Source organism: Cricetulus griseus, chromosome 3 (genome assembly GCF_003668045.3).
Source record: "Cricetulus griseus strain 17A/GY chromosome 3, alternate assembly CriGri-PICRH-1.0, whole genome shotgun sequence".
In the NCBI taxonomy this organism is placed as follows: domain Eukaryota; kingdom Metazoa; phylum Chordata; class Mammalia; order Rodentia; family Cricetidae; genus Cricetulus; species Cricetulus griseus.
This window is the reverse complement of record NC_048596.1, coordinates 251668333-251690737: the sequence shown is the minus strand read 5'-3', so window position 1 is coordinate 251690737 and position 22405 is coordinate 251668333. Positions and strand designations below refer to the sequence as shown.

Sequence of the window (22405 nt, the reverse complement as noted above, 5' to 3'; positions counted from 1 at the left end):
AGCTTGAAAAGTCTTTTAAGTAAAACCTAGAGCTACATTTATTCCTGAATAACCAGGAACCAACTGTGTGGTATACATGAAGACTTGAACCTAAGTAAGGAGTCCAGGTCTCAAAGTCTCCTCTGTCCCAGGTCCCCATTCTCTTAGAATGGAGGCAGTACTTTCTCCTGTATGGTTCTGGAATCAGGTATTCTGCATCTCTCTGTCTGCTGGTACTGTATGAGGAATTTAAAATATATTGTCCAAGCAAGACAGCTCTTACCACAAAGTAATGAGAGTTTATTCTAAGCCAAACATGAATGACCGTGGCCCTGAAGGACATGTTCCATTGTGGAAGTGGTCACATGAACTTTATATAGTCATGGAACAACAAAAGTGAAGGCATGTATTAAATGTAGTGGGGACAGCAGGTAGCGGGCTGTTTCCAAGCAGGGACAGCTGTGTGGTAGGTCTCAGGTGCTCTCTGATTTATGTGAAGGGCTCTTACTTATGCCTCAGAAGGATTTGTGCAGAGACTCATGAAGAGTTAGTAGAGAGACAGGTGAGCGTGGAATTGCCTGCCAGACCTGCGTCTGGGTGGTCTAGCTCCAAGAGAGGAAGAGGCAGGGTCTGTATGACCTTTTATGATTTATTTATATATGTACACTTTTCTGCTGTTCCTCCAAGGAGCTAGCAGCGCAGATGTCCAGCTGCCCTCTGCTGAGCCTTCTTTCATTTGGTAATCTCTGCACTCTCTGCCTCCACCCTCTCTGAGCTTTTTGTTACTTGAAACATGTGATCTACTAAGTTAATACATTGCAAAGGTTTTACCTACTGATGATAAAGGTGTTAGGTCAGATCTAGAAGGTAGACAGTGAATGGCTATTAAGTGGACTGAGGGGTAGTCAGTATAATTTTGCCTCTGGATCTGTAACATTCCAACTCACCACAATCAGGAAGTTTTTATCAGTTAGTCTTGTAAAATCTTCAGAATAAAGTGTAACTTTTCTGGGAATTTCAGTTCATAATAGCTTGCATTTTGCCCCCACCCCCCCAATCTCTTCTGACCTTGAGACCCTCTTTCTTTGGAGAAAAGGAAGAAAGGGTTTACGTTGACCTAGTGGTCCAGGGAGAAATTGGAAAGGGAAAATTTTTTGTTTTCACTTATTAAATGAAATATATTTATTCTAAAATTAAATGGAAATCCATTTTATAAATGTAAGCTCGGTTGTTTTGTGATCTAGAAAAATCATAAACATTAAAGTTATTTCTGTTTTTAAATTTTTTATTGATGCCTTTATATAGAAAAAGTGCTTCATTTTGGCACATTCATTCATGAAAATAACATACTTTCACCATTTCTACTTCTCTCTTTACTCTCCCGTTTTCCTCTCCTTATTCCTGATTCCCGTCCTTGTTTTTAGATAGGCTCTTTTTCTCTAGGCCTCTCTTTCTGTATCTTTTCTAGTGTACTGGGTCACAGGCTTGTGTCTCTGAGTTACTCACTACAGTCTGCTCTAAGAGACTTTTAAATGGAGGTCTTATTAATGAGTCCAGTGGAATACGAGAGGGTTGCTATTGCAAAGGTAGAGTTATTAGCTAATAATTCCTGAGAGGCAGGGCCATGCCAGTCTACCTGGGAAGCACCCAGGTAAATCATGAGGCAGAAGGACCCAGGGGAAGCCTGGGCCAAGGCCTTTATTATGGTCTTCATGGAGAGAATGGGGCAAGCAAGGATAGGCCATATAAGCAAGTTTAGGATCACATAGTTTGCATTATTATTCTGTGCTCCTGCTTTGTGCTGCTCTTGTTGGTTGGTACCCAGGATGTTTAAGGGAAGTTCTATGGTCTCCTGATTTAAAAGGAGCTTAGACCCTTGATTGTTTGGTTTGCATATCAAAGGTGTGTTCTCAGTACTGATGTTTTTTGTCCCTAGGAACTAACCAACTTTCTGTTTAACTGTCATGAATCACTGAAAAGAACACATGATTCTCATTCCCAGAGGACCTTTTTTAACAAAAGATTTATTTTATGTGTGTTTTGCTTGTAAGTGTGTCTGACCACATGTGTGCCTAGTGCATGGGGAGGTCAGAAGAGGGCATCAAATCCCCTGGAACTGGATGGTTGAGAGCTGCCATGTGGGTGGTGGGAACTGAACCTGACTCCTCTGGGAGCCACCATGTAGGTGCTGGGAACTGATGCTAGAGAGAAGGCTCAGGTGATCCGTCTCTCCAGTTCCCATCATACTGGGAAGACTTTGAACTGTAGCTTCAGGATTTAGAAGCAGTGTAGAGAGAAAGGAGGTTATTGGCCCTTGGAGGCATTCCTTAGCCAACAAGAGCATGAGCCTACCTTGCAGCTACTTGCTGCTCCTAGACACCTTTGGAGTCTTTATTTTGCAGACTTTTTTTTTTTTTTTTTTTTTTTTTTTTTTTTTTTACTTTGGGCTAGACTCTTTAGGAATCTGTTCATGGTTTAAATACTATGCAAGGTGATTTTTAATTTTTTTTTACAGAGTATTTTATGAGCTCTTCCAAGGAAGCATGATTTAAATTCTAGTTATTATCAAAGCAAAACACAATTGTCACTCACCTCAAAGAGAGTAAGAGATAGATTATTCTCTGTGAGTGACCATGGCCTGAGAATATACATTGCATGCTCCAGAGAGTTTCATGAAGTTTTATAGTGAAAGAACAAAGTCATAAGTCAAGGTACCTTTTAAGTACATTGTTGGAAACATTAGGTATGAGGGTTGAATCAAAGCAAGGAAATCTGTTTCAGGACCCAGACTGTATCTGAAGACATTTGCCTTTCGTTTGGTAGAAGTTAGTGGTTTGTTGCATGAATATATTCATAAAAGTTTTGTGTGTTAGTTACAAGGATGTTCAGTCAGCAAGCAGTGGCTACTGAGGAGGCTGAAGGTAACCTGTGATAACTTGTGCTTAGGCTCTGGGCCTGTAGCCTTCCAGCCTCTCCAAGAGGACTGAGCTTCCCACCAGTCACTAGACCTTGCCGGAGGTTCCATGCTTCTTTTCAGGAACTCTTGCCATATGGGCATCACCTAGGAGCATGCAATAGCCTACTTTTAAGGCTAAGCAAATGCTGTTAGTTGCTTTACTGAGTTATGGAGAGCAATGGAGTGACCACGAAGAAATCTTGATTACTCATTTTGAACTGCTGTCCTGTAACTCTCTAATCACAGTAAAGCTGGCTCTGTTAGGGGGCAGGGTCTGGAGCACTGTGCAGCATAAGGTTTTAGGAAGGAGTGCACACTGCTAAAGGTTTGCTCTGAGCTGCTCATCAATTGAGATGTTATCCTGAGGATTGGTTCTGGAGGAGCCACTGGCCTCAGCGTTGGGAACTCCTCCCTGCAGCAGAGAGGAGGAGAAGTATTCCAAAACCACAGATCTTGGGGATAAGTTGAACCATGTGACCAGAGGGACAAAACTAAACCAGAAATGATTGACTACCTTTGTTTCCCCTTTCTGTTTAAACTGAGGGCTAAGATGAGGTGGGAGAGCTTTAGGGTGCTAGTGCACAGTCTTTTCAGCTTTCTGGCTCTCAATAAAACACAGCTTAAAGATTCAATTCTTGGTTTTTGCTGGTGTGTCAGGCTGCAGCAGGGCCACTGAAAGGTTTGATGTTTGGATCCATTTAGTTAGTTTTAACAATTCAGATTTGCCTTTACAGTAGCTTTGGAGGCCATTGCGGATGTAAGGGCTCTATTGAGGCCTATTAAGGGCAAGCTGTTTCCTCCTGGTCAAAGCATGGCATCAACCTCTGACCCTGGATGGAGACACGGCATTCTGTCTGATCTGCTCCAAAGATTAGAATATTGCATATTATTGCATATTATTGTGGTGTCTCCCCCCCCCCCCCCCCCCCCCCCCCCGAGTCTGTCAATCACCTGGTCAAGAGACCAGCCTTCAGGAAGCCTGGTTCACCTAAAGCCATGCCAAAGAGGTAGGAGTAATTACTCCCTTAATGGGATAATTTGTTTACCCTTCCACAAGACTTCCTTTGTGCAGTCATTTGCATAGCTTCCAGCATCTAGCATGGATGCCTGTTGGCTTTTTTGGTTGCTCAGAAAAGTGATACTTTTAACCTTTTCTTCTTTGGCATAGTTTTGTTACCTTTTGGGTATTTGCTAAAGCTTGGCCATGGTTCCTGCACACTCTTGCTTTCTCATCCTTTTTCTGGGAAGCCCCACTCCCTCTGTCATAGTTGTTTGCTGTTCTCCATTACCAATGCTGCCTGCTTTTTTATTTTTTTTAAAATAAATTTTATTTAAATTAGAAACAATCTGCCTGCTTTCTTAAAGGCATGACTTTCTTCCTCGTCGTCATCCTCCTTCTACTGGCAACTGCTGAGATTTTCAGCTCTCTGGACCTGTTGTTTTTATCTCTCCAACTCTTAATAAAGTTGGCCTTGGGCTTTCTTCGAAGTCTATTTCTAAATTCTTTCATTAATGATACTAAGAACTTAAAGTGTGAACCTTGATTTCTTTGTAACATTTGTATGTGAATTATGATGAATTTAACATGTTTTACTTAATCTCTTAGAAGTTTTTAGTTCTCTTAGAACCTGGAATAGCAATATAAAACTTAATTAAAAATAGATTCTGCTAGTTTCTAGTTTGTTGTTTTTGGATCATGGGACATATTCAGCCTCCTCTTTAATTTTGTAAGTCACAAGCAATACTTTTTGGTCATTTTTTGACATTATGTCTACTTGTCTGGAGCCTCATGGCTAAAACTGGTACAGAATAGATGCCATCACAGCCACAGCATTGTCCCATTGTCTGCTTGTTCCTTTTTAGACAGGGATCTGAAGATACTGTAGATGGAGTTTAGAGTCTGGGCATGTGGGATGCAGGAGTTAGGTTTCTTCTGTGACCAAAGGAAACATAAGGCATGATTTCAGAAAGGTCATGATGTTACCATGTGAATTTCAGGGACAGTAATGTGTTGTGAATCTCAAGTTTTACCTACAGGTTTGTGTGTGAGTGCTTGGTCTTCAGCTGTGTCTTAGTGCCATTTTTTTTGTTGCTGTGATAAAATACCCTGATAGAAAGCAACGTAGAAGAAAAAGGCTTATTTTAGTTCACCATTCCTTTTAGGTCCATTGTTGTGGAGAAGTCAAGGCAGCAGGGACCTGAAGCATTTAGTCTCATCACACCACTAGCTAAAATCAGAGAGAAATGGATGTGAGCATGCTGCTTGCTTCTGTGTTCAGCTTAATTCTCCACAGTTCATGCAGCTGAGCTACTGGCATCGTGTATGGAGACTAGCTATGCTATTGAATGTCTTGCCATACACAGAACAACCTTTACTACAACGTTTAGTCCTGTCCAAACTTGGATTATTGCTGCAGTGGAGAACTCTAGTCTGGGACGAGAAGAACAAGATACTCTGGCTCTTCCTGACTTGAGAGAGGCCTGAGTGGCGTTTGAACATCATGAACATCATCAGAGCTCCCATCCTGGAGCAGGAGAGCCGGGAAGAGTGGCCATCAGGCAGGAACACTGCAGAAGTTGAGAGACTTGGCAGAGGCTGGCTGGTACCCTGGTTTTAATAATCAGTAAGAGTCTGACATCAAGCAAGACTATAAAAATAAAACAAGCTTGTTAAACACTGCAGTCTGAAGCAGAAATCTAGGAACACGCCCAGAACAGTTATTAATGTTCATGGTAACTAAAAATAAATAAATAAATAAATAAATAAATAAATAAATAATGGTATTTTGTGATGATTTTTTAGTTTTTGCTTTGCTGGAGATTAAAACCAGAACTTTGTCTATGGTAGGCTAATGCTCTACCACTGAGCCACATTTCTAGCCTGGAATTTATTGAATAGGAAAGGCAAATGCAGTGTAGAAATATCTTAGGCAAAATAACTTGAAAATTATAGATGCATTTTTAAAGTTTAAAGCCTCTTAGAAATTTCCTTTATGCATAATATCTCATTATTTGTGACCTCTAGTAAGTGAAACCTTGCTATATTTTGCAAACACATTTTCAAAAGCTCTCATTATTATCGGCCTCTATCATGGTATGTATTTGCAAATAGTTTCATGCTATATCATGGTATATATTTGCAAACAGTTTCAAAAACTATTAGAAAGTTTCTGTCCCTCCTCATCCTAAGGGTTTTGTAGGTCTCAGAAATCTTTTCTACTTCTAAGTAGTAAAAGAATTTCATTTTATATTTTTTGTCTCATATGTATATATGTGAATGCATGTGTATGTGTGTATAGATGTCTAGGGTTGACACCACACATCTTTGGTCTTCACCTTTACTTTTTGAGACAGCGTCTACCTCCAGACTGGCATTACAAGTACATACCATCATGCCTGCTTTTTACAAGGGTTGGGGATCTGGATGAGGTCCTTATGCTCAGTTGAGCCATCTTCCAGCACTTATGTCTTATTTGCTTTTCAGTTGTTGAGAGACATTACCAAGACAACTTCTAGAAGATAGAGTTTATTGTTGTTTACAATGTAGAGGGTGAGTCATGGCCATCATGACAGGGAGCATGTGAGCAAGCAGATAGGCATGCGGCAATGAGGCAGAGAGAGGGAGGGGGCAGGGATGGGGGAGGGAGAAAAGTGGGGAGGGAGGGAAATTGCACAATAACTGGGAATGGTTGTGGGCTTTTGAAACCTCAAAGCCTGCCCCTCAGTGACACCAACAAGGCCACACGTTCCAATCCTTCCCAAACAGTTCCACCACTTGGGGACCAGGCATTCAAATATATGAGTCTATAGAGGCCATTCTCATTCAAACCACCATATTTCATCTTTAATTTCCAAATAGCTGAAAATATTAAAATATACTGCTGCAGTTTAGAGCTTGCTTGCTACATTGGTCAGAGACTTGTGCTTTAAAAAGAAACTTACCAATAAAAATACATACAGTTCAAAAAAAAAGCATACAGTTGCATGATACTTCTTTCTGTTAATCTTTCTTTGGTAAATATGAATTTTAAGACGTAATATATATTTCTGGTTTTTAACTTTAATTCAGTACACACACATTCCATTAAAATACCTTTAAGTTTTAGGTTGCCCTTATATACTAAAGTTTGAGTATATTGTAAAGGTTATTCTTAAAGTTTAATAATATAAATATTATAAAAATACTTTTCAGTTTCTGTTCTGGAGCACAAAAAACTTGGATATCACTCCCGTGTGTTCCTCCAGTAAGGAAAAGCTTTAGATAAAAAAAAAATTAATATGAAATTCCCTAACATATCTCCTTCTTGTACTTACCGCATGGCAGACTGCTGCTGTACACATACAGAGACAAATAGGTAGATACAGAAGTTCACTTCTGTCAGCATAGCGGTTGCTTCTCCATGGTTGCTTAGCACTGGGTTAACTGTCATACTATGTGCAACATTTTGGAGAAAAAAACAAACAAACATTACAATCATGGTTAGGTATGACAAAGATGTGAGAATTAGCAGCTTACAACTACAATTACATGTCAAAGGCTCTAATTGCAATAGTACCTGATATAATAAGAGATCAGTGCCCCATCCTGTTCCATTCCATCTCATCTTATCACCCCATTTAATTCCAGTGTTGTCGCTCATCCCTTTGCTTCTCATTCCGTTATTGTATCCTATCCTATCTTAACATTCCATTCCATCCCTACTTCCCATTCTATCCCAACATTCTGTATCATCCCATTCTGTGTCATCGTTTTGTTCCATCCCATCCTAAACTTTCATCCCATTTCAAAATCCTTCCCATACCAACAACCTGCCCTTTCATCTGTGTAGGTCAGCTTTCTGTCACTACAATAATACCTGAGCCAATTACAAAGAGAAAAGGGTTATTTTGGTTTGTATTCTTGAAGTTTTGAGGCCAGGCAGCACATCATGGCAGGCATGCATGGAGGAGCAGCACCAATTCTCTCATGTTCTAGGGAGCAGAAAGAAATAGAACAAAGGCGAGGATCCCATGGTCCTTTTGAATGCATGCCCCAGTGGCCTGAGGGCTAGGCCCCACCTTCTAAAGGTCTACTTCACTTCCTAGTAGCACCACCCTGGACATCAAGCATTTAACACATCGACTTTTGTGGAACATTTTACATCCAAGCTATAGTAGATGCTGACCTTAACATCCATCTCATGGACTTTGGCGTCTGTAATGTGTTCAGTTCTAGAAGCAAGCTAGGTACCATATGCTGTGGTCCCCTTCTAATGGGAAAAAAAGTACAGGGGCCCCGTGGTAGATACAGCAAGTCTTGGAGTCATCCTGTATATGGTGGTTGCTGGGTCCCTGCCTTTTAATGGCTAGAACATAAGTAAGTACAGAAGCATACATTCCCTTGTGTCTGTGATGCATGAACATCTGAAATATTTGACCCTCAATAGTTTGACCATCAGAAAGATGAGCATGTTAGAGGAAATCCTGAGGCTACCCATGGACAAATGGAGGCCATGAAGAGTTTATGGTTTGAATGGGAATGGCTCCCATGGGCTCGTGTATATGTGTTCTTAGTTTTAGTTGATGAGCTGTTTGGGGGGATTAGGAGGTGTGTTGTTGCTGGCAGACTTTGAGGGTTGAAAAGCCCATGCCAGAGCCAGTCTCTTTGCTGCTGCTTCTGCTTCTGCTGCTTGTGGATCTAACGCCAGGTCTTTATGCTTCCCACCATGATGATAAAGGGACTAACTCTTAAGCTGTTTGCAAGTCCCCAATTAAACATTGTCTTTTAAAGGAGTTTCCTTGGTCTTAGTCTCTTCGAAGCAGTAGAACAGTAACTATGAGACAAAGAGGAGCTGAAAGTTTACATAGAGCCGCTGATTGCTATAACCCCCAAGCCGAGATGCTGCTGTCTATGGGCAAAAATTGGGACAAGATTCAGGACTCATTTCGGGCCAGAAGGAAGCCGAAGAAGTAGCCAGTCATCAGATCCTGAGCTCCAAGAGACCTTAGAGGGCTGCTTGGTCAATATGGATCCCTGCCTAGTTGAAAACAGTAGGGCTAACCAAAGATTCTTCTGGAATAGAATGAATATAGAACCTTGAGCTGCATACTCTGTATTTCATTTGTTTCAGGACTCTAGGATCAACAGAGAAAAGACAAATACATTTAACATAAAAGTATCTAATTTTTTTTTTAATACAAAGAGCACCATAAGCAATATGAAAGCCAAAGACTAATCTAGGCAGTGTTTACAGGGACAGAGGGTTAATGTTCTTGCCAGAGATTTTATTCTTTTGTTATTCATTTATTTATTTGAAATAAAATTCTATATTTTATTTAGAGATTATAGCTTAGACTGGCCTTGGAATGTAACCCTAGCTTTCTTTAAACCTGTGATCCTCCCTGCCTCTGGCTCCCAGTGTTAGAATTATTGGCATGTGTCACCAGCTGGACCTTACCAGAGACCTTAAAAGTCAAGCAACAGACTCCATAAAAAAGTAATGAAAGTAAAATTGACCTTGCAAGTTGAAGCTATGTTATTCTACCCATCACATTGCTACATGCAAACTAGTTTGCTGTGCGATGGTGTTGATGGGAAGGTATGTTGATAGAATGTTCTCTGTGACAGTTTGGTAACATAGAACAGTTTTATATGTATATGCTATCACCAGGAGTTCCCCTTTAAATTTAATGCAAGTAAAATTTTCTTTCTTCTTCTTTTTTTTCTTTTTGGCTTCTTCTCTTTTTCTTTTCTTACACAGGTTTTCTCTGTGTAACAGCTCTGGCTGTCCTGGAACTCATTTTGTAGACCAGGCTGGCCTCAAACTCACAGAGATCTGCCTGTGTCTGCCTACACAGTGCTGGGATTAAAGGCGTGTGCCACCACCACCTGGTTGCAAGTAAATATTAACAAAAGTAAAAGTATTTTGTATAACATATATTCATTGTTATCCTATTAATAGGTCAAAATTAGATCGTGTGAGTTCCTCTTATGGAATAATTATTTTATCAATATGATGGAAAACCAGCCACAAAAATGATAAGACTTGTTATTGTTTAATGGTGTGAATGATATCTATTTTATATGTATTTTAGGTGCAAATGTCAGGTTGTAAAGTGCATGTCTAATTGTCTAATTTACCACATTGTGTGACACATGTATTGACATTTACAAGTAACGTCTGGATTGAACAAGACGATATATATATATATATGTGTGTGTGCCAAATATTTTAAAAGGGCTGGTTATCTCAACTTTTGATTGTGGTCACCATGTGTATAGTGTCCTTCTTATGAGATTACCAGAAGCAGTAAAGCATTCAAATAGTACAGGCAAGTGGAAAGGTAAGGATGCGTCCAGAGGCCATCCTCCCATAGTGTTTGCCCTAAGTTGCCTCAGGTGGAAGTGCGCCTGCACTCAGGTGGAACCAAAGTGTAGACCGTGCTGGGACCGGAGGGAGGGGCGGCAGGGTGCACCCCAGACTGGGTAGGTGAGCCAGCTGAGCCCCAGGCCGGAAGGTTAAGCGGGCTGCACTCCAGACAGGAAGGGTGAACCAGCTGGCCTGTCTGTCAGTTTTCTCCTCACAGCACTCCCTCTACCAGTCAGGCGCCATGAAATTTCGGGCTAAGATCACCAGCAAGAGTATTCTAGAGCTCTTCATCCAGGTCAGCGGCACTGTAGCAAGGCTGGCGAAGGTCTGTGTGCTCCGCGTGTGTCGTGACAGGCTGTGCTTCTGCCCCACCGGGCTGCTGGGTGAGGCCCAGCTGTGGGGTGAGGTGAGGCGGGGAGTCTTCCGGCACTTCTGTATGGAGGGTGTTTCGGAGGAATTCAATGAGATCTATCTAGAGCTGATGTCTGAGCACCTGGCCAGAGCCGTGAGGAATGCGGGCAACGCTTCATCCCTGAAGCTCCAGCTCACCAACAAGCGGCGCCCCTGCCTCACTGTGGTTGTGGAGCTGGCGTCGTGCCCTGGCCACAGCCGTGCGATGGTCCACGACCTGCCTGTGAAGGTGCTTCCCAGAAGGTGGTGGAAGGAGTGTGCGGAGCCCCGGGTTCCGGCCTCTGATGTCAGTGTTTATCTGCCAGCTCTGAAGACGCTGAAGAACATGGTGGAGAGGATGGCAAATGTGGGCGATCGTGTGCTGCTGGAAGCAAATCAAAACGGCAAGATGAACTTGAGTGTAGAAACTGATGTGGTGACTATTAAAAGCTATTTTAAAAATCTCGGAAATCCTCCAAAAGCCGTTCTGGGTATGACTCAAGAAAAAGACCCAGAGAGCATGGTGCAGGTGAGTGTGGACAACAGGAAGCTTCTGCTGTTTTTTGAAGGACAGCAGCAGACAAACCCCACAATGGCCTTATGTAATATTTCGAGCAATACTCTGCTTCATCTTGTTTTGGTTCATGATGATATCTCTCTTCAGTACTTTATTCCTGCTTCATAACTCAAGCAGTCCTAATTGTCTTTTTCAAAGAAATCTTACTTAAGTTCTGGAAAGAACTGAATCACTGAGTTACTTGTATTAAAAGCCTGCACCCCTGTGGATTATGTAGGGTGTTTATTTTGTTGAGCACTTCCTTTGTAAAATGTTAACAAACAATTGGAGAAATAATTGGATAGTTCATGTGCCTGTATTTTGGCTTTGACAGTTAAATTATATTTAACTTAGTTGTTTTGGAAAAAAAAAGATTGTAATAAAATAAATTAACTGAATCCTGAAACAATTGCATTATTTTATTATGAAATACCATTGTGAAGAAAGAGAAATTTCTCGTTTTAAAATAAACTTTTTTTTTTTTGGTTTTTCGAGACAGGGTTTCTCTGTGTAGCTTTGGAGCCTATCCTGGCACTCGCTCTGGAGACCAGGCTGGCCTCGAACTCACAGAGATCCGCCTGCCTCTGCCTCCCGAGTGCTGGGATTAAAGGTGTGCGCCACCAACGCCCAGCAGGCAGATTGTTTTTTGTGTGTGGGTATTTGTAACATTTTTTTTTTTAATTCAGAGGAGTCCTGCAGCATAAAATACTTTAAAATAAAAAAATGCAAAAATATGTATAGATTATAGTCTTGACATTCAGTACTATTAAGTATATATGCAGCTGCTAAGTTAACATGTATCAGCGCCATTCACAATAGAGATAAATGTAAAGATGGGATATGGCTACATAATATTAGCTCTGGTACATACTGTAGTACTGTAAATTGATAACCACCTTCTCATGGTATTGTGTGAAGTCTGAGGTTATTTACAAATTTTCCATTGCATAGAGTTGGCACCTATAACCTCTAGCTGTTCAAGGTAAAAATGTATGGCTTTGGGCTTATCAATATAGACAGTTTGAGTTGGCTATTTTTCATATATTTTATTTACTTAAGGGACTTTTGTGAGAGTTTTCTTGGGGGAGACATGACAAGTATATGTTTACTTCAGATAGGGAAGACATCTAAAAGCCTAAGGAGATTCACTCCAAGCATAGCTTAGAGAACCTATGAGTATATTTGGGGTTATAGGAGCACAGATGACTCAAGGGCATCTGTGTTACTGAAAAGTCCACTCATGAAATCCACATCCCTGGAACTCCCTGCTCATCTTGAACCAAGATGTTGCTTATGGGGTAATATTTTTTGTTTGTTTGTTTTTCCGAGACAGCGTTTCTCTGTATTGTTTTGGAGCCTGTCATGGAACTCGCTTAGTAGACCAGGCTGGTCTCAAACTCACAGAGATCCACCTGCCTCTTCCTCCTGAGTGTTGGGATTAAAGGTGTGAGCCACCAATGCCCTGGTGCTTATGGGTAATTTTTGAGTAAACCAAGTTTCCATTTTTTATTTTTCTTTTTGCCCATGGTGTTTCATTATTTCCATTTAGAGAATAACCTCCTCTCTCTCTCTCTCTCTCTCTCTCTCTCTCTCTCTCTCTCTCTCTCTCTTCTCTCTCTCTTTTTTCTTTCTTTCATTATATATATATAAGTGCTTTGCCTGCATGCTTGTAAGTGCATTATGTGTGTGCCTGGGGCCCATGGAGGCCAGAAGAGGGAATTGAATCTCCTAGAAGTGGAGTTACAGACCATTGTAAGCTGATGTGGATAGTGGGAACTAAACCTGGGTCCTCTGGAAGAACAAGTTTTCTTAACTGTTGAGCCATTGCCCCAGAAAATAATATTTTAATAAATAAATATTTCATTATTTGAGGAATAGAAGATATTATAAAGTGTTGGTGCAGTGATGAACAGTCTCATTGAGAGTAGGTTCATTATTTCATATTAATTTTAGTTTGATAAAAGATTAAGGCAGGCTGTGGACTTGGTAACTTTTATTTTTGTATATTTAGTAAATTCTCATGACTACATTTTAGTCAGTAACAAGTAATTTGTTTTGATGATGGAGTTAGATGTTTAGCTTATTAGATGATAGAATTTTCCTTATTCCTATCTGTTTTGCTTATTTCTAAATTCTACCTGTGTTGTGGAAAGGACACAGACATTGAACCTAGACAGATCAGTTGAACGTTGTCTCATTAAAGTCTCTTGATTCAGGGAGATAAACAATTGTTTTCTAAAGATTCTCAACAGTAGTCTTAACATTATTGGTGAATAGCCATTTCAGAGAGTTTAAACTCAGTAACAGTTTACTTTCTCACTTCTGAGTCAGATGTGTGGGATCGTTTAGTTTAGTGAACTATTTAAAAAAAATGTGAGGATTATGTTGTGGGCTGTGGAAGTATACAGCAGGTGATAACTAGTATTCAGATATTAACCCACCAGAGGAGTTATTCTCTGATGAAGGAGAATCCTGCCCAAGCAGGGCCTGCAGGAGGACCCACTCTGGACAATGTTGCTCCTGTTTGTTATTTCACATGTACAAAAGCAGCTATGGTTTTTCCCCATTACCTGCACTGTAGTGTGTAATTTCATGTGATATGTATGTGTAATATCATGATTGCATCTTAATTTTATGGCACAAGTATCCATGGATAGTCAGGAAGATGACTCCTCATCAAGCTGCATAATTTTGATATGTAGAAAAAATACTAGAATATGTTTCATAACTAGATACATTATTCCACATGGACTGTAAGACACTTAGATGCCTGCTCTCTATAATTAGCTAAGCTGACAGTGTATTGGCCAGATGTAATATTTCTGTGGATAGATAACTAGTTGGACTTTCACAGATTTTACTCAAGGGTAGAATTACAAAGTGTCTGAGTTGTTGAATCAAAGTCCTTCAGAGACAAAAGTGACCTGAATTGCTTGCCTGTTTCCCTTGCCAGGTCCAGCTGATGGGGGACTAGCAGCATTCCCTACTAAACTTTTAGCAATTAAAACTCTGCACAAACTTCTAACCTCAGTTTATGATATACAACTCAGGCTTCAACTAACTGTTTATTGTTTAGGTCCCAAATAACTATTAATTGATTAAGTAAGTCCAAAGAAAATCAGTCCTATGTCCAGCTACTGTGGGTAAAGTTTCACAGTTAGCCAGGACAACAATGGATGTTCTGGCCTTGCAGCCCAAGTTATAACCCCCCCCAACCCCCTTTTGTGTTCTGGGTTACAAACAAGATAAGATAATGTATTTTTTGGGTTTGGGATGTTTTCAATGCCACTGCCTGGGAAGTTGCCAAGCACCATGCCCCCTTTTATGTGTTGCCATGGTAAATGGCTCAGCTCCTTATCGTTTACCCAAGGAATGTGCTGTGACCAATGAGATTGTAACTTTTTTCTTTTTTCCTTAAGCCTCCTGTAAAAAATGTATTTAAATGAGGTGAACAGAGAAGCAAAGGAGAACTGGAAAGAATTGGAACTTAGAAGAAAATTAGAGGACAGAAAAATAGGCACAAGAATAAAGACTATGACTTAACAGCATGTGTGTGAATTTATTCCATAGTTCCTCAGATAGAAAACTTTTAAGCACACTTTCACTTCACTGTGGACTTCTTCCTCAAACTCTGGAGATGGCCTTGAAGAGATTGACTCTCAGGGTACTTTTGGGATTATGTATAAAAGCCATTTTGGAAAGCTTCAGGATCTCCACCGTGTGTGTGTGTGTGTGTGTGTGTGTGTGTGTGTGTGTGTGTGTGTGTGTGTGTGTGTGTGTGTGCTGTAACACAGAGATGGTGATTTCTTTCATTAAGCTCCAACACCATGCCTAAAGCTATTGATAGAAAAGAGGAGAGTGTTTGTGGTTTTTAGAACAATAAGAATCCATCATGGTAGGGAATCTTGGCAGCAGGTGACAGTCATGGTGCAGAAATAGCTAAAAGTCATTGCATATCGCTGGGAGACAGTTTGTTCATATTAAGGGCTTGGCTTTCACTGGATTGGTCAAATGTCTTCTTTCTTTGTGAATACTAGTATGTCCTTTCTGCTCTCCAAAGTCTCAAGATTACCGACAGTAACATTTCTGTTAGTCATCTTTTCCCTGTAATGTCAATGGTAATTACTCACTTTCATTAAGTTGTCATGCTACTGTTTTTCTGGCAACAAAGAAAGCAGAGCATTTGTGCTTAGAAATTTGGTTCTGTACGTGAACTAGACAAGATTCTGAAAGTACTTACATGCTTATCCAATTTGGGCTGTGATTTCAAGAGTGTCAGTAAGCTAATTAAGTCACTCAAAGGACCCAGTTTTCCAGGCCAATTAAAGAAGGGTTTTCCTTTGTCAAGAATTGGTTTGTGGTTGTTAATCCATGAGACAGGTTAATTATTCAATCTTTCCTTGTCTATTTTCCATGCATTAAGTGTTACAGTATCTTTGGGACAATATAGTTATTTGTTAAAACAGTTGTTAGAACTCTTACCTCCCAAATATATGTCTTTGTAGGTCCTTAAATTTTTATTACTATATTACCAGGCTAAATTCCACATTGTAGTTTCCAAGCATATACTTAAGTATTTGAAAAACTCATGTCTTCTTTTAGAGGATTAGTCAGCAACAGTTATCCCTTTAAAAGAATAATTATTTGTAAAATGTTATTTTGATGGGGGATGTCCTTCTGTGTGCTGTGAATATATGTTTCTCTTTTTGGTTAATGAATAAATGCTGATTGGCTAGTAGACAGACAGGAAGTGTAGGCAAGGCTACCAGACTAGGAGAATTCTGGGAACAGGAAAGGCAGGGAGCAGTCACCAGAGAGAGATACCATTAGCCACCAAAGGAGTGACATGCTGGAGCATTTCAGGTAAGCCACAGCCTCATGACAATACATAGTTTAATAAAAATGGGTTAATAATTAAGAGATAACCAGCCAATAAGAAGCCTGAGCCATTGGCCAAACAGTTTGTTGTTAATATAAGCCTCAATGTATTTATTTGGAACTAAATGGTTGTGGGACCAGGAGGGACAGAAACTCTTGTCATTACTATTATATGTAAAAATACTGATTACATCTGTTATTTAAAATCAGTTTATTGGTTGCTTGTTTGTGAATTTTGTCAATGTTAGGTATAAATATATTTATTGTGAGATTTTTCTATTAAGGAGCTAAATAGGGTGTTAATATGCTGTGTTTGTTTTTTAATTTAAAATAATATCAAAACATTGTTTTTGATAACATTTTGAGATAATTTTTGAAACTAAAAAAAAAAATTCAAGAATATTAAAAGTAATGATTCTTGCCAAACCATTAGCCAGATCATCAAATACTTATTTTTGGCCCATTTTTTTTTATCTTTTCCATTTACCTGTTTATTTTGTCTGATATCATTTGAAAATAAAGAGCAGCATTTCCCAAATACTTTAGTATGCAATCACTAAGATCAGGGTTCATATTGGCACAGTACGGTTATATCAAGTGCCTTTAGTTAATATGCAGTTACTGACCATGGGATTCATATTGCATAGTGCAGTTACATCAAGTACACCAGTTTCGAAATATTGCAGTATAGAGTCACTGAGTACATGGGTTCATATTGTCACAGTACCACTATTCGCTTTAGGAAGTTTACCAGTGATACCATACTTCCTAATCCCAAATTCAAATAGAGTGGGTGACAGTCCTTCTAGTTATGTAGTTTGATAGAAAATGTCCTGTTCTGGGATCCCATGCAGTAATCATTATTAGATGCAATGGATATTTAACTCTAATATTCTGTAAGTGTATGTATCAACAGAGGATAGATATTCAGCCTTTTAAAATTTTTTTCTTGACCCTGGCACTTTCTGAGTGTACCTTGCAATTCTTTTATAAAATTACTTTTCATTATAGGTTTCTCTAATATTCTTATCAATTTGGCTTGGGCAATATATCTGTTTCTTTGAAGTTAATTAATAGGAAGATGTTTAAATACTATGTGGCTATCCATTTTTTTAAAATCATGTACTAACTAGTTTTAGTATTCCCTGAGTGATTTTTCTTTGTAATTATGTATTTGTATAACTTATGCATTATAGATGTGTATATACATACATATGTATATGTATGCATTTATTTATATAAAACTTACTTTGAAACAGGGTCACATTGTATAGGACAGACTACTTTTGAACTCAGGGTCTTCTTCAGCTTCCTGAGTATTCGGATTACAGATGTGTGCCATCATATCCCCAAACTGAGTTTATTTATCTTGTATGAAGTATCTTCAAATCTTCTGCTTATTTAAGAAACATTTTGCTGTTACGTTGTACAAGCTCTTTATACATCAGTATTATGGATCTCCCCCCACCCCAGGAAACTTAGTGAAGTAAAAAAAAAAAAAAAAATCAGTTTTAAGAAAACTTCTGGTCCATGAATTGTGAGGTAGATCTTCACCTATTCCTGTCTGAATATTTAATTACTCATAATAATATTTTCAATTAAAGAATTTTGACATAAAAGGTCATTAATACCAGGCTATCCTCAGGGTCACTATGTAACCATGGATGACCTTGAACTTCTGATCATCTTGCCTGTATCTCTTGAGTCCCGAACTTACAGGAAAGGGTTCCACCCCTCAGGATATGCAGTGTTGGGGATCTAACCCAGGTCTTTATGCATGCTAGGCAAGGATTATCAGCTGAACTACATCTGTGGCTTGTAAATAGAAATAGAAATTTTCTAATTGTTTCCTCCTAGAATATTTTACATGGCTGAGTTTTTAAAAGATTTTTTATAATGTATATGTATGTGCATGTGAGCACATGTATCCACAGAGGCTAGAGGCATCAAATCATCCTGGAACTGGAGTTACATGTGGTTGTGAGCTGTTCAGTGTGGTACACAGAACCAAACTTGGGTCCTGTGCAAGAGCAATATGTGCTCATAATTGCTGAGTCATTTCTCCAGCCCTAAACAACTGATTTTTATATGTAGATGCTAATTCTAATACAGTTGAACTCAGTTATTAGTGCTGAATTGGTTTAGCACAGTTGATTTTGCACTCTACTTTTGTTGTTGTTGTTTTGTTTTTCGAGACAGGGTTTCTCTGTGTAGCTTTGGAGCCTATCCTGGCATTCGCTTTGTAGACAAAGCTGGCCTGGAACTCACAGAGGTCCATCTGCCTCTGTCTCCTGAGTGCTGGGATTATAGGTGTGCGCCGCCACTGCCCAGCTTGTGACCTCTATTTACTGAGATGTACATAAAGCTAATATATAAACTCTTTCAACAATAAAAGATAAATAAATTTCTTTTGAAATGGTCTTTTGATACAGAATTTTGAGACTTATTTAGGATGAATGCAGACTTGCATATTAATGAAATTGATGTGTTTGTTAATGATTATAGAAAGGCTAATGTCCTGGCTAACAATTTGATGCTGTAGGATGTAGAGCCTCTTCAGCATTTTCAGAGATGATTGATAACTTTCTGGTTTTGGACATGAATGAAGTGGCTGAAGATGGAGGAGGAGAGGTAGAAGAGTCTAGTTCTGATAGGTTTTAAACACAGCACTAAGTATTTTTGTGAACTGTGGGTGTCTTACAAAGGTTTTTTTTTCTTCCTTTTTTATTTAAATTAGAAACAAGCTTGTTTTACATGTCAATCCCAGTTCCCACTTCCTCCCCTCCTCCCCTGTCCCCACCAACCCCCTATCCCATCCTTTTTCTGCTCCTCAGGGAGGGTGAGGCCTTCCATGGGGGATCTTCAAAGTGTGTAATACCATTTGGGTCAGGGCCTAGGCCTGCCCCCTTGTGTCTATGCTGAGAGTGTCCCTCTATGTGGAATGGGCTTCCAAAGTCCATTCGTATACTGGGGATAGATACTGATCCACTGCTAGAGGCCCCATAGATTGCCCAGGCCTCCTAACTGACACCCATGATCAGGGGTGTGGGTCAGACCTATGCTGGTTTCCCAGCTATCAGTCTGGAGTCCATGAGCTCCCCCTTGTTCAGTTCAGCTGTTTCTGTGGGTTTCACCAGCCTGATCTTGACCCCTTTGCATATCACTCCTCCCTCTTTGCAACTGGATTCCAGGAGTTCAGTTCAGTGTTTAGCTATGGGTGTCTACATCTGCTTCCATCAGCTACTGGATGAAAGCTCCAGGATGGTATATAAGGTAGTCATCAATCTCATTATCGGGGAAGAACATTTAAGATAGCCTCTCCACTACTGCTTAGATTGTTAGTTGGGGTCATATTGTGGATCTCTGGACATTTCCCTAGTGCCAGATTTCTGTTTTCTTTGTGTTACAGCTGCCTCTTGTAGACTTCTAGTGAAAGTAGTGAGCATTTCCTGCATTATTATTATTTTTTTTTTAAGAGCTCTTATTAGAGGGATACTGTCTCAGCCTAGACACACCAGGGAGGGCCTAGGCCCTGCTCCAAATCATGACAGACTTTGAAGATCCCCATGGATAGCCTCACCTTCCCTGGGGAGCAGAAAGGTGATGGGATGGGGGTCAGTGGAGGGTAGGGGAGGAGGGGAGGGAGAGGGAACTGGTGTTGACAGGTAAAACAAGCTTGTTTCTAATTTGAATTAACAAAAAAAAAAAAGGAAGGAAAAAAAGATATACACACCACTAAAAGAAAAAAAAAGCTTGTGTGCGTGCGTGCGTGCGTGCGTGCGTGCGTGCGTGCGTGCGTGCGTGCGTGTGTGTGTGTGTGTGTGTCATGTTCATGTTCATGGCATGCTTTTCCTTCAGGGATGAATGTTTTCTTTTTTAGCAGATACTTGTTTTCAAATTTTCTAATCCTTTTGTTACCTGCTATTTTTCTTTTGCTATGGCTGCTATAACAAATTCCTATAGGCGTCTTAGCCAAAGGAGTTCATTTGTTCACTGTTCTGTAGGCTGGAAGTCCCAGGACAAGATGTGGCCAGGCTGTGTTTCCCATGTGTTTCTTCCTTCTTTGCCTTGCAGGTGATGTCTTCCTGTATCCTCACATGGTCTTCTCTTGATAATGTTTCCCAAATGCTTCTTAAGGACACTCGTCATGTTGGGTTACAGAACCCCAATGACCTCATTTTATCTTTCTTACCCCTTTAAAGTCTGTTGTTTCCTAGGGCACAGTCTGAGGTGCCTGAGTTTAAGACTTTGGTTTCTTAAGTTTGGATGAAGGACATGGGAAGGAAAACCTTCAGCACATGTACTACCTACAGTGTGTTTGCCTTCCATCTCTTTCTTCCATATTTTTCTCGATTTGTTGGTTGTCCCATATTTGAGAATGAGGTTGTTGACAACTGATTGAATTTAGCTTGCGTGTACATAGTTTATCTATATGTTACCTGTGATAGTTGGGGAGGGGACATGTACATTCAGGATCTTTGTGTTTGTTTTTGCTTTTGCTTTTCCTCCTACCCAAGAGTGGAATGGGTTCTCATGATAGCAACAGGGCTGTAATAATAGATAGGAGGGAGGGATGTTTAAGGATTCCACTTTGCTGCCCAGGTTTCCTCTGATCCCTATTTTCAATCTGCCCTGACCCTCCCACACCCCTCCTATGATTAAAGAACTGAACTTCTGATCTATCTGACTAGAATTATGGAAGGAACCAGGGTCCAGCTTCCTAGTCCGTAATCATGCAGATAACCAGCAAAATTTTGTGTTTGCTTGTGAGCCTGGTCCCCACCTTTTGAAGCTCCTAAATTTCTGAATCTTTGGGGAAGGCAGGGTTTATTAGTTGACTCCCATAAGCCTTGTTCTGTTTTCAAATATTATCTATATAATTTGCATAATAGCCTTATGGAATGGGTTCTACCATTAGCTTCATTTCAGATACAAAAAGAGCCACTAAACTAAAATAGAAGTAGTAAATCTGAGTACAAGATTTGAGCATACCTCTATTTGACTTCCAGTGTGCATTTTTATTCATGTTGCCTGTTCTTGGCAGTAAGGAAATACAAGCTTCTGCCCATAAATCTATGCCATAGGTTTTCAGAAAGCATCGGTTAATTCACATGAGGACATTTGTGTTTTGAGTTGCATGTATATGTATCTAGTACATGATAGAAAATATAAACTATACAACAATTCAAAATGAGGTGAATTCCTACACTTATTGGAATATAAATGTATTTTAATTACAACTAGAAAACGTTTCTTAGAAAACTTGGAGAGTAGAACAGTAGGATGCTTTCATGTGTGTGCTTGAGATTTAGTTGTGTAGTCCTAGAGCTATGCAGTGACAGTATTGTGAAATAAACATTTGGAACGCAGGGCTTAGCTCTTTGTTTCTTTGGAATGTTTTTCACAATGCTAACAAGTGTCCATCATCAACTTTATCTTCAGTAACTGTTGATGGATATGCTGAATGACCAAACCAATCATAAGTCCAGAACTGTAGTGAATAAATACTTTTTATGTGTTGGCACCCACTGTCAAACATCACATGCTTGCAGTTAGAGTTATCTCAGTTGGCACTAATCTTTCTTCCTTTCTTTAACAGGTTGCTTCTATAACTTATCACGTATTTGCTTCATAAAGCACAATGTCTCGATCCCGGCAGCCTCCGCTTGTGACAGGCATCTCTCCTAATGAAGGAATACCGTGGACCAAGGTCACAATTAGAGGAGAGAACCTGGGTACTGGTCCCACTGACCTTATAGGTAAGGTCATGGCCTCTGATGCATTGTGGCAAGCTGTGTTTTAATTTGAATTGTTAAGGTAGGATACATAGTTTTGAGTAGCGATCACTCTAAAATGACCTGAATAAAAATAAATTATTTCCTTTTTTTTTTTTTGTGGAAGTTACTATTTATCAAATGAGCTCTAGGCTGTCTTTCTCCAGATCCTTTAGAAAATTTGCAATGACTGAGATTTGTTCCTGCTCCTTCAACTTGCAGTGTTCTGCTTAGTTTGCTAATAATGAAAGTTAAATACTGGCTTTAAAAATAGAAGTGAATGTTGGATAGTTGGGCTAGAAGGCGAATTTAAAATATAATTTAAAGATCAATTAAATGAACTACAAAGGAGGGTGGAGAGGTGCATTCCCAGTACATGCTGTTGGATATTGTTCTAATCTTCCATGAGTTCACTCTAGACTTGATGTTCTTTCCACTGATGTTGTAATTGATGGAGACCCAGTGCTGAGTACTGGAGTCTGAGTTGGAACTGCCTTCCCGTGTTAACTGCTGCTGACTAGTT

General features: G+C 39.8%; 2 protein-coding genes across 7 annotated transcripts in view; both read left to right on the top strand.

The window, feature by feature from the left end:
* The first annotated feature begins 5675 nt into the window (after nt 1–5675).
* On the top strand, nt 5676–21793 carry Hus1b (HUS1 checkpoint clamp component B). Of its 2 annotated transcripts, XM_027409297.2 has the most exons (2): nt 9714–11203; nt 21708–21793. In XM_027409297.2, exons 1-2 carry the CDS (start codon nt 10526–10528, stop codon nt 21741–21743), a joined length of 714 nt encoding a protein of 237 aa, XP_027265098.1. In that variant the 5' UTR covers nt 9714–10525; the 3' UTR covers nt 21744–21793. The 2 variants fall into 2 exon arrangements, with proteins under 2 accessions (XP_035298778.1, XP_027265098.1); XM_035442887.1 differs by lacking the exon at nt 21708–21793 and having other exon boundaries at nt 5676–11658.
* Exoc2 (exocyst complex component 2) overlaps nt 21714–22405 on the top strand; it is a 139419-nt gene continuing 138727 nt past the window's right edge. For 4 of the 5 annotated variants that reach the window (XR_004769370.1, XR_003484105.2, XM_027409294.2 and 1 more), the window contains exon 1: nt 21714–21867. Coding sequence is in view for 2 of the 5 variants with exons in the window: in XM_027409294.2 (XP_027265095.1) it covers nt 21750–21867 (118 nt within the window). In the remaining 3 variants the exon portion in view is untranslated. Of the gene's footprint in view, nt 21926–22405 lie in introns of all 5 variants that reach the window. The other variant, XM_027409295.2, reaches the window with a different exon arrangement.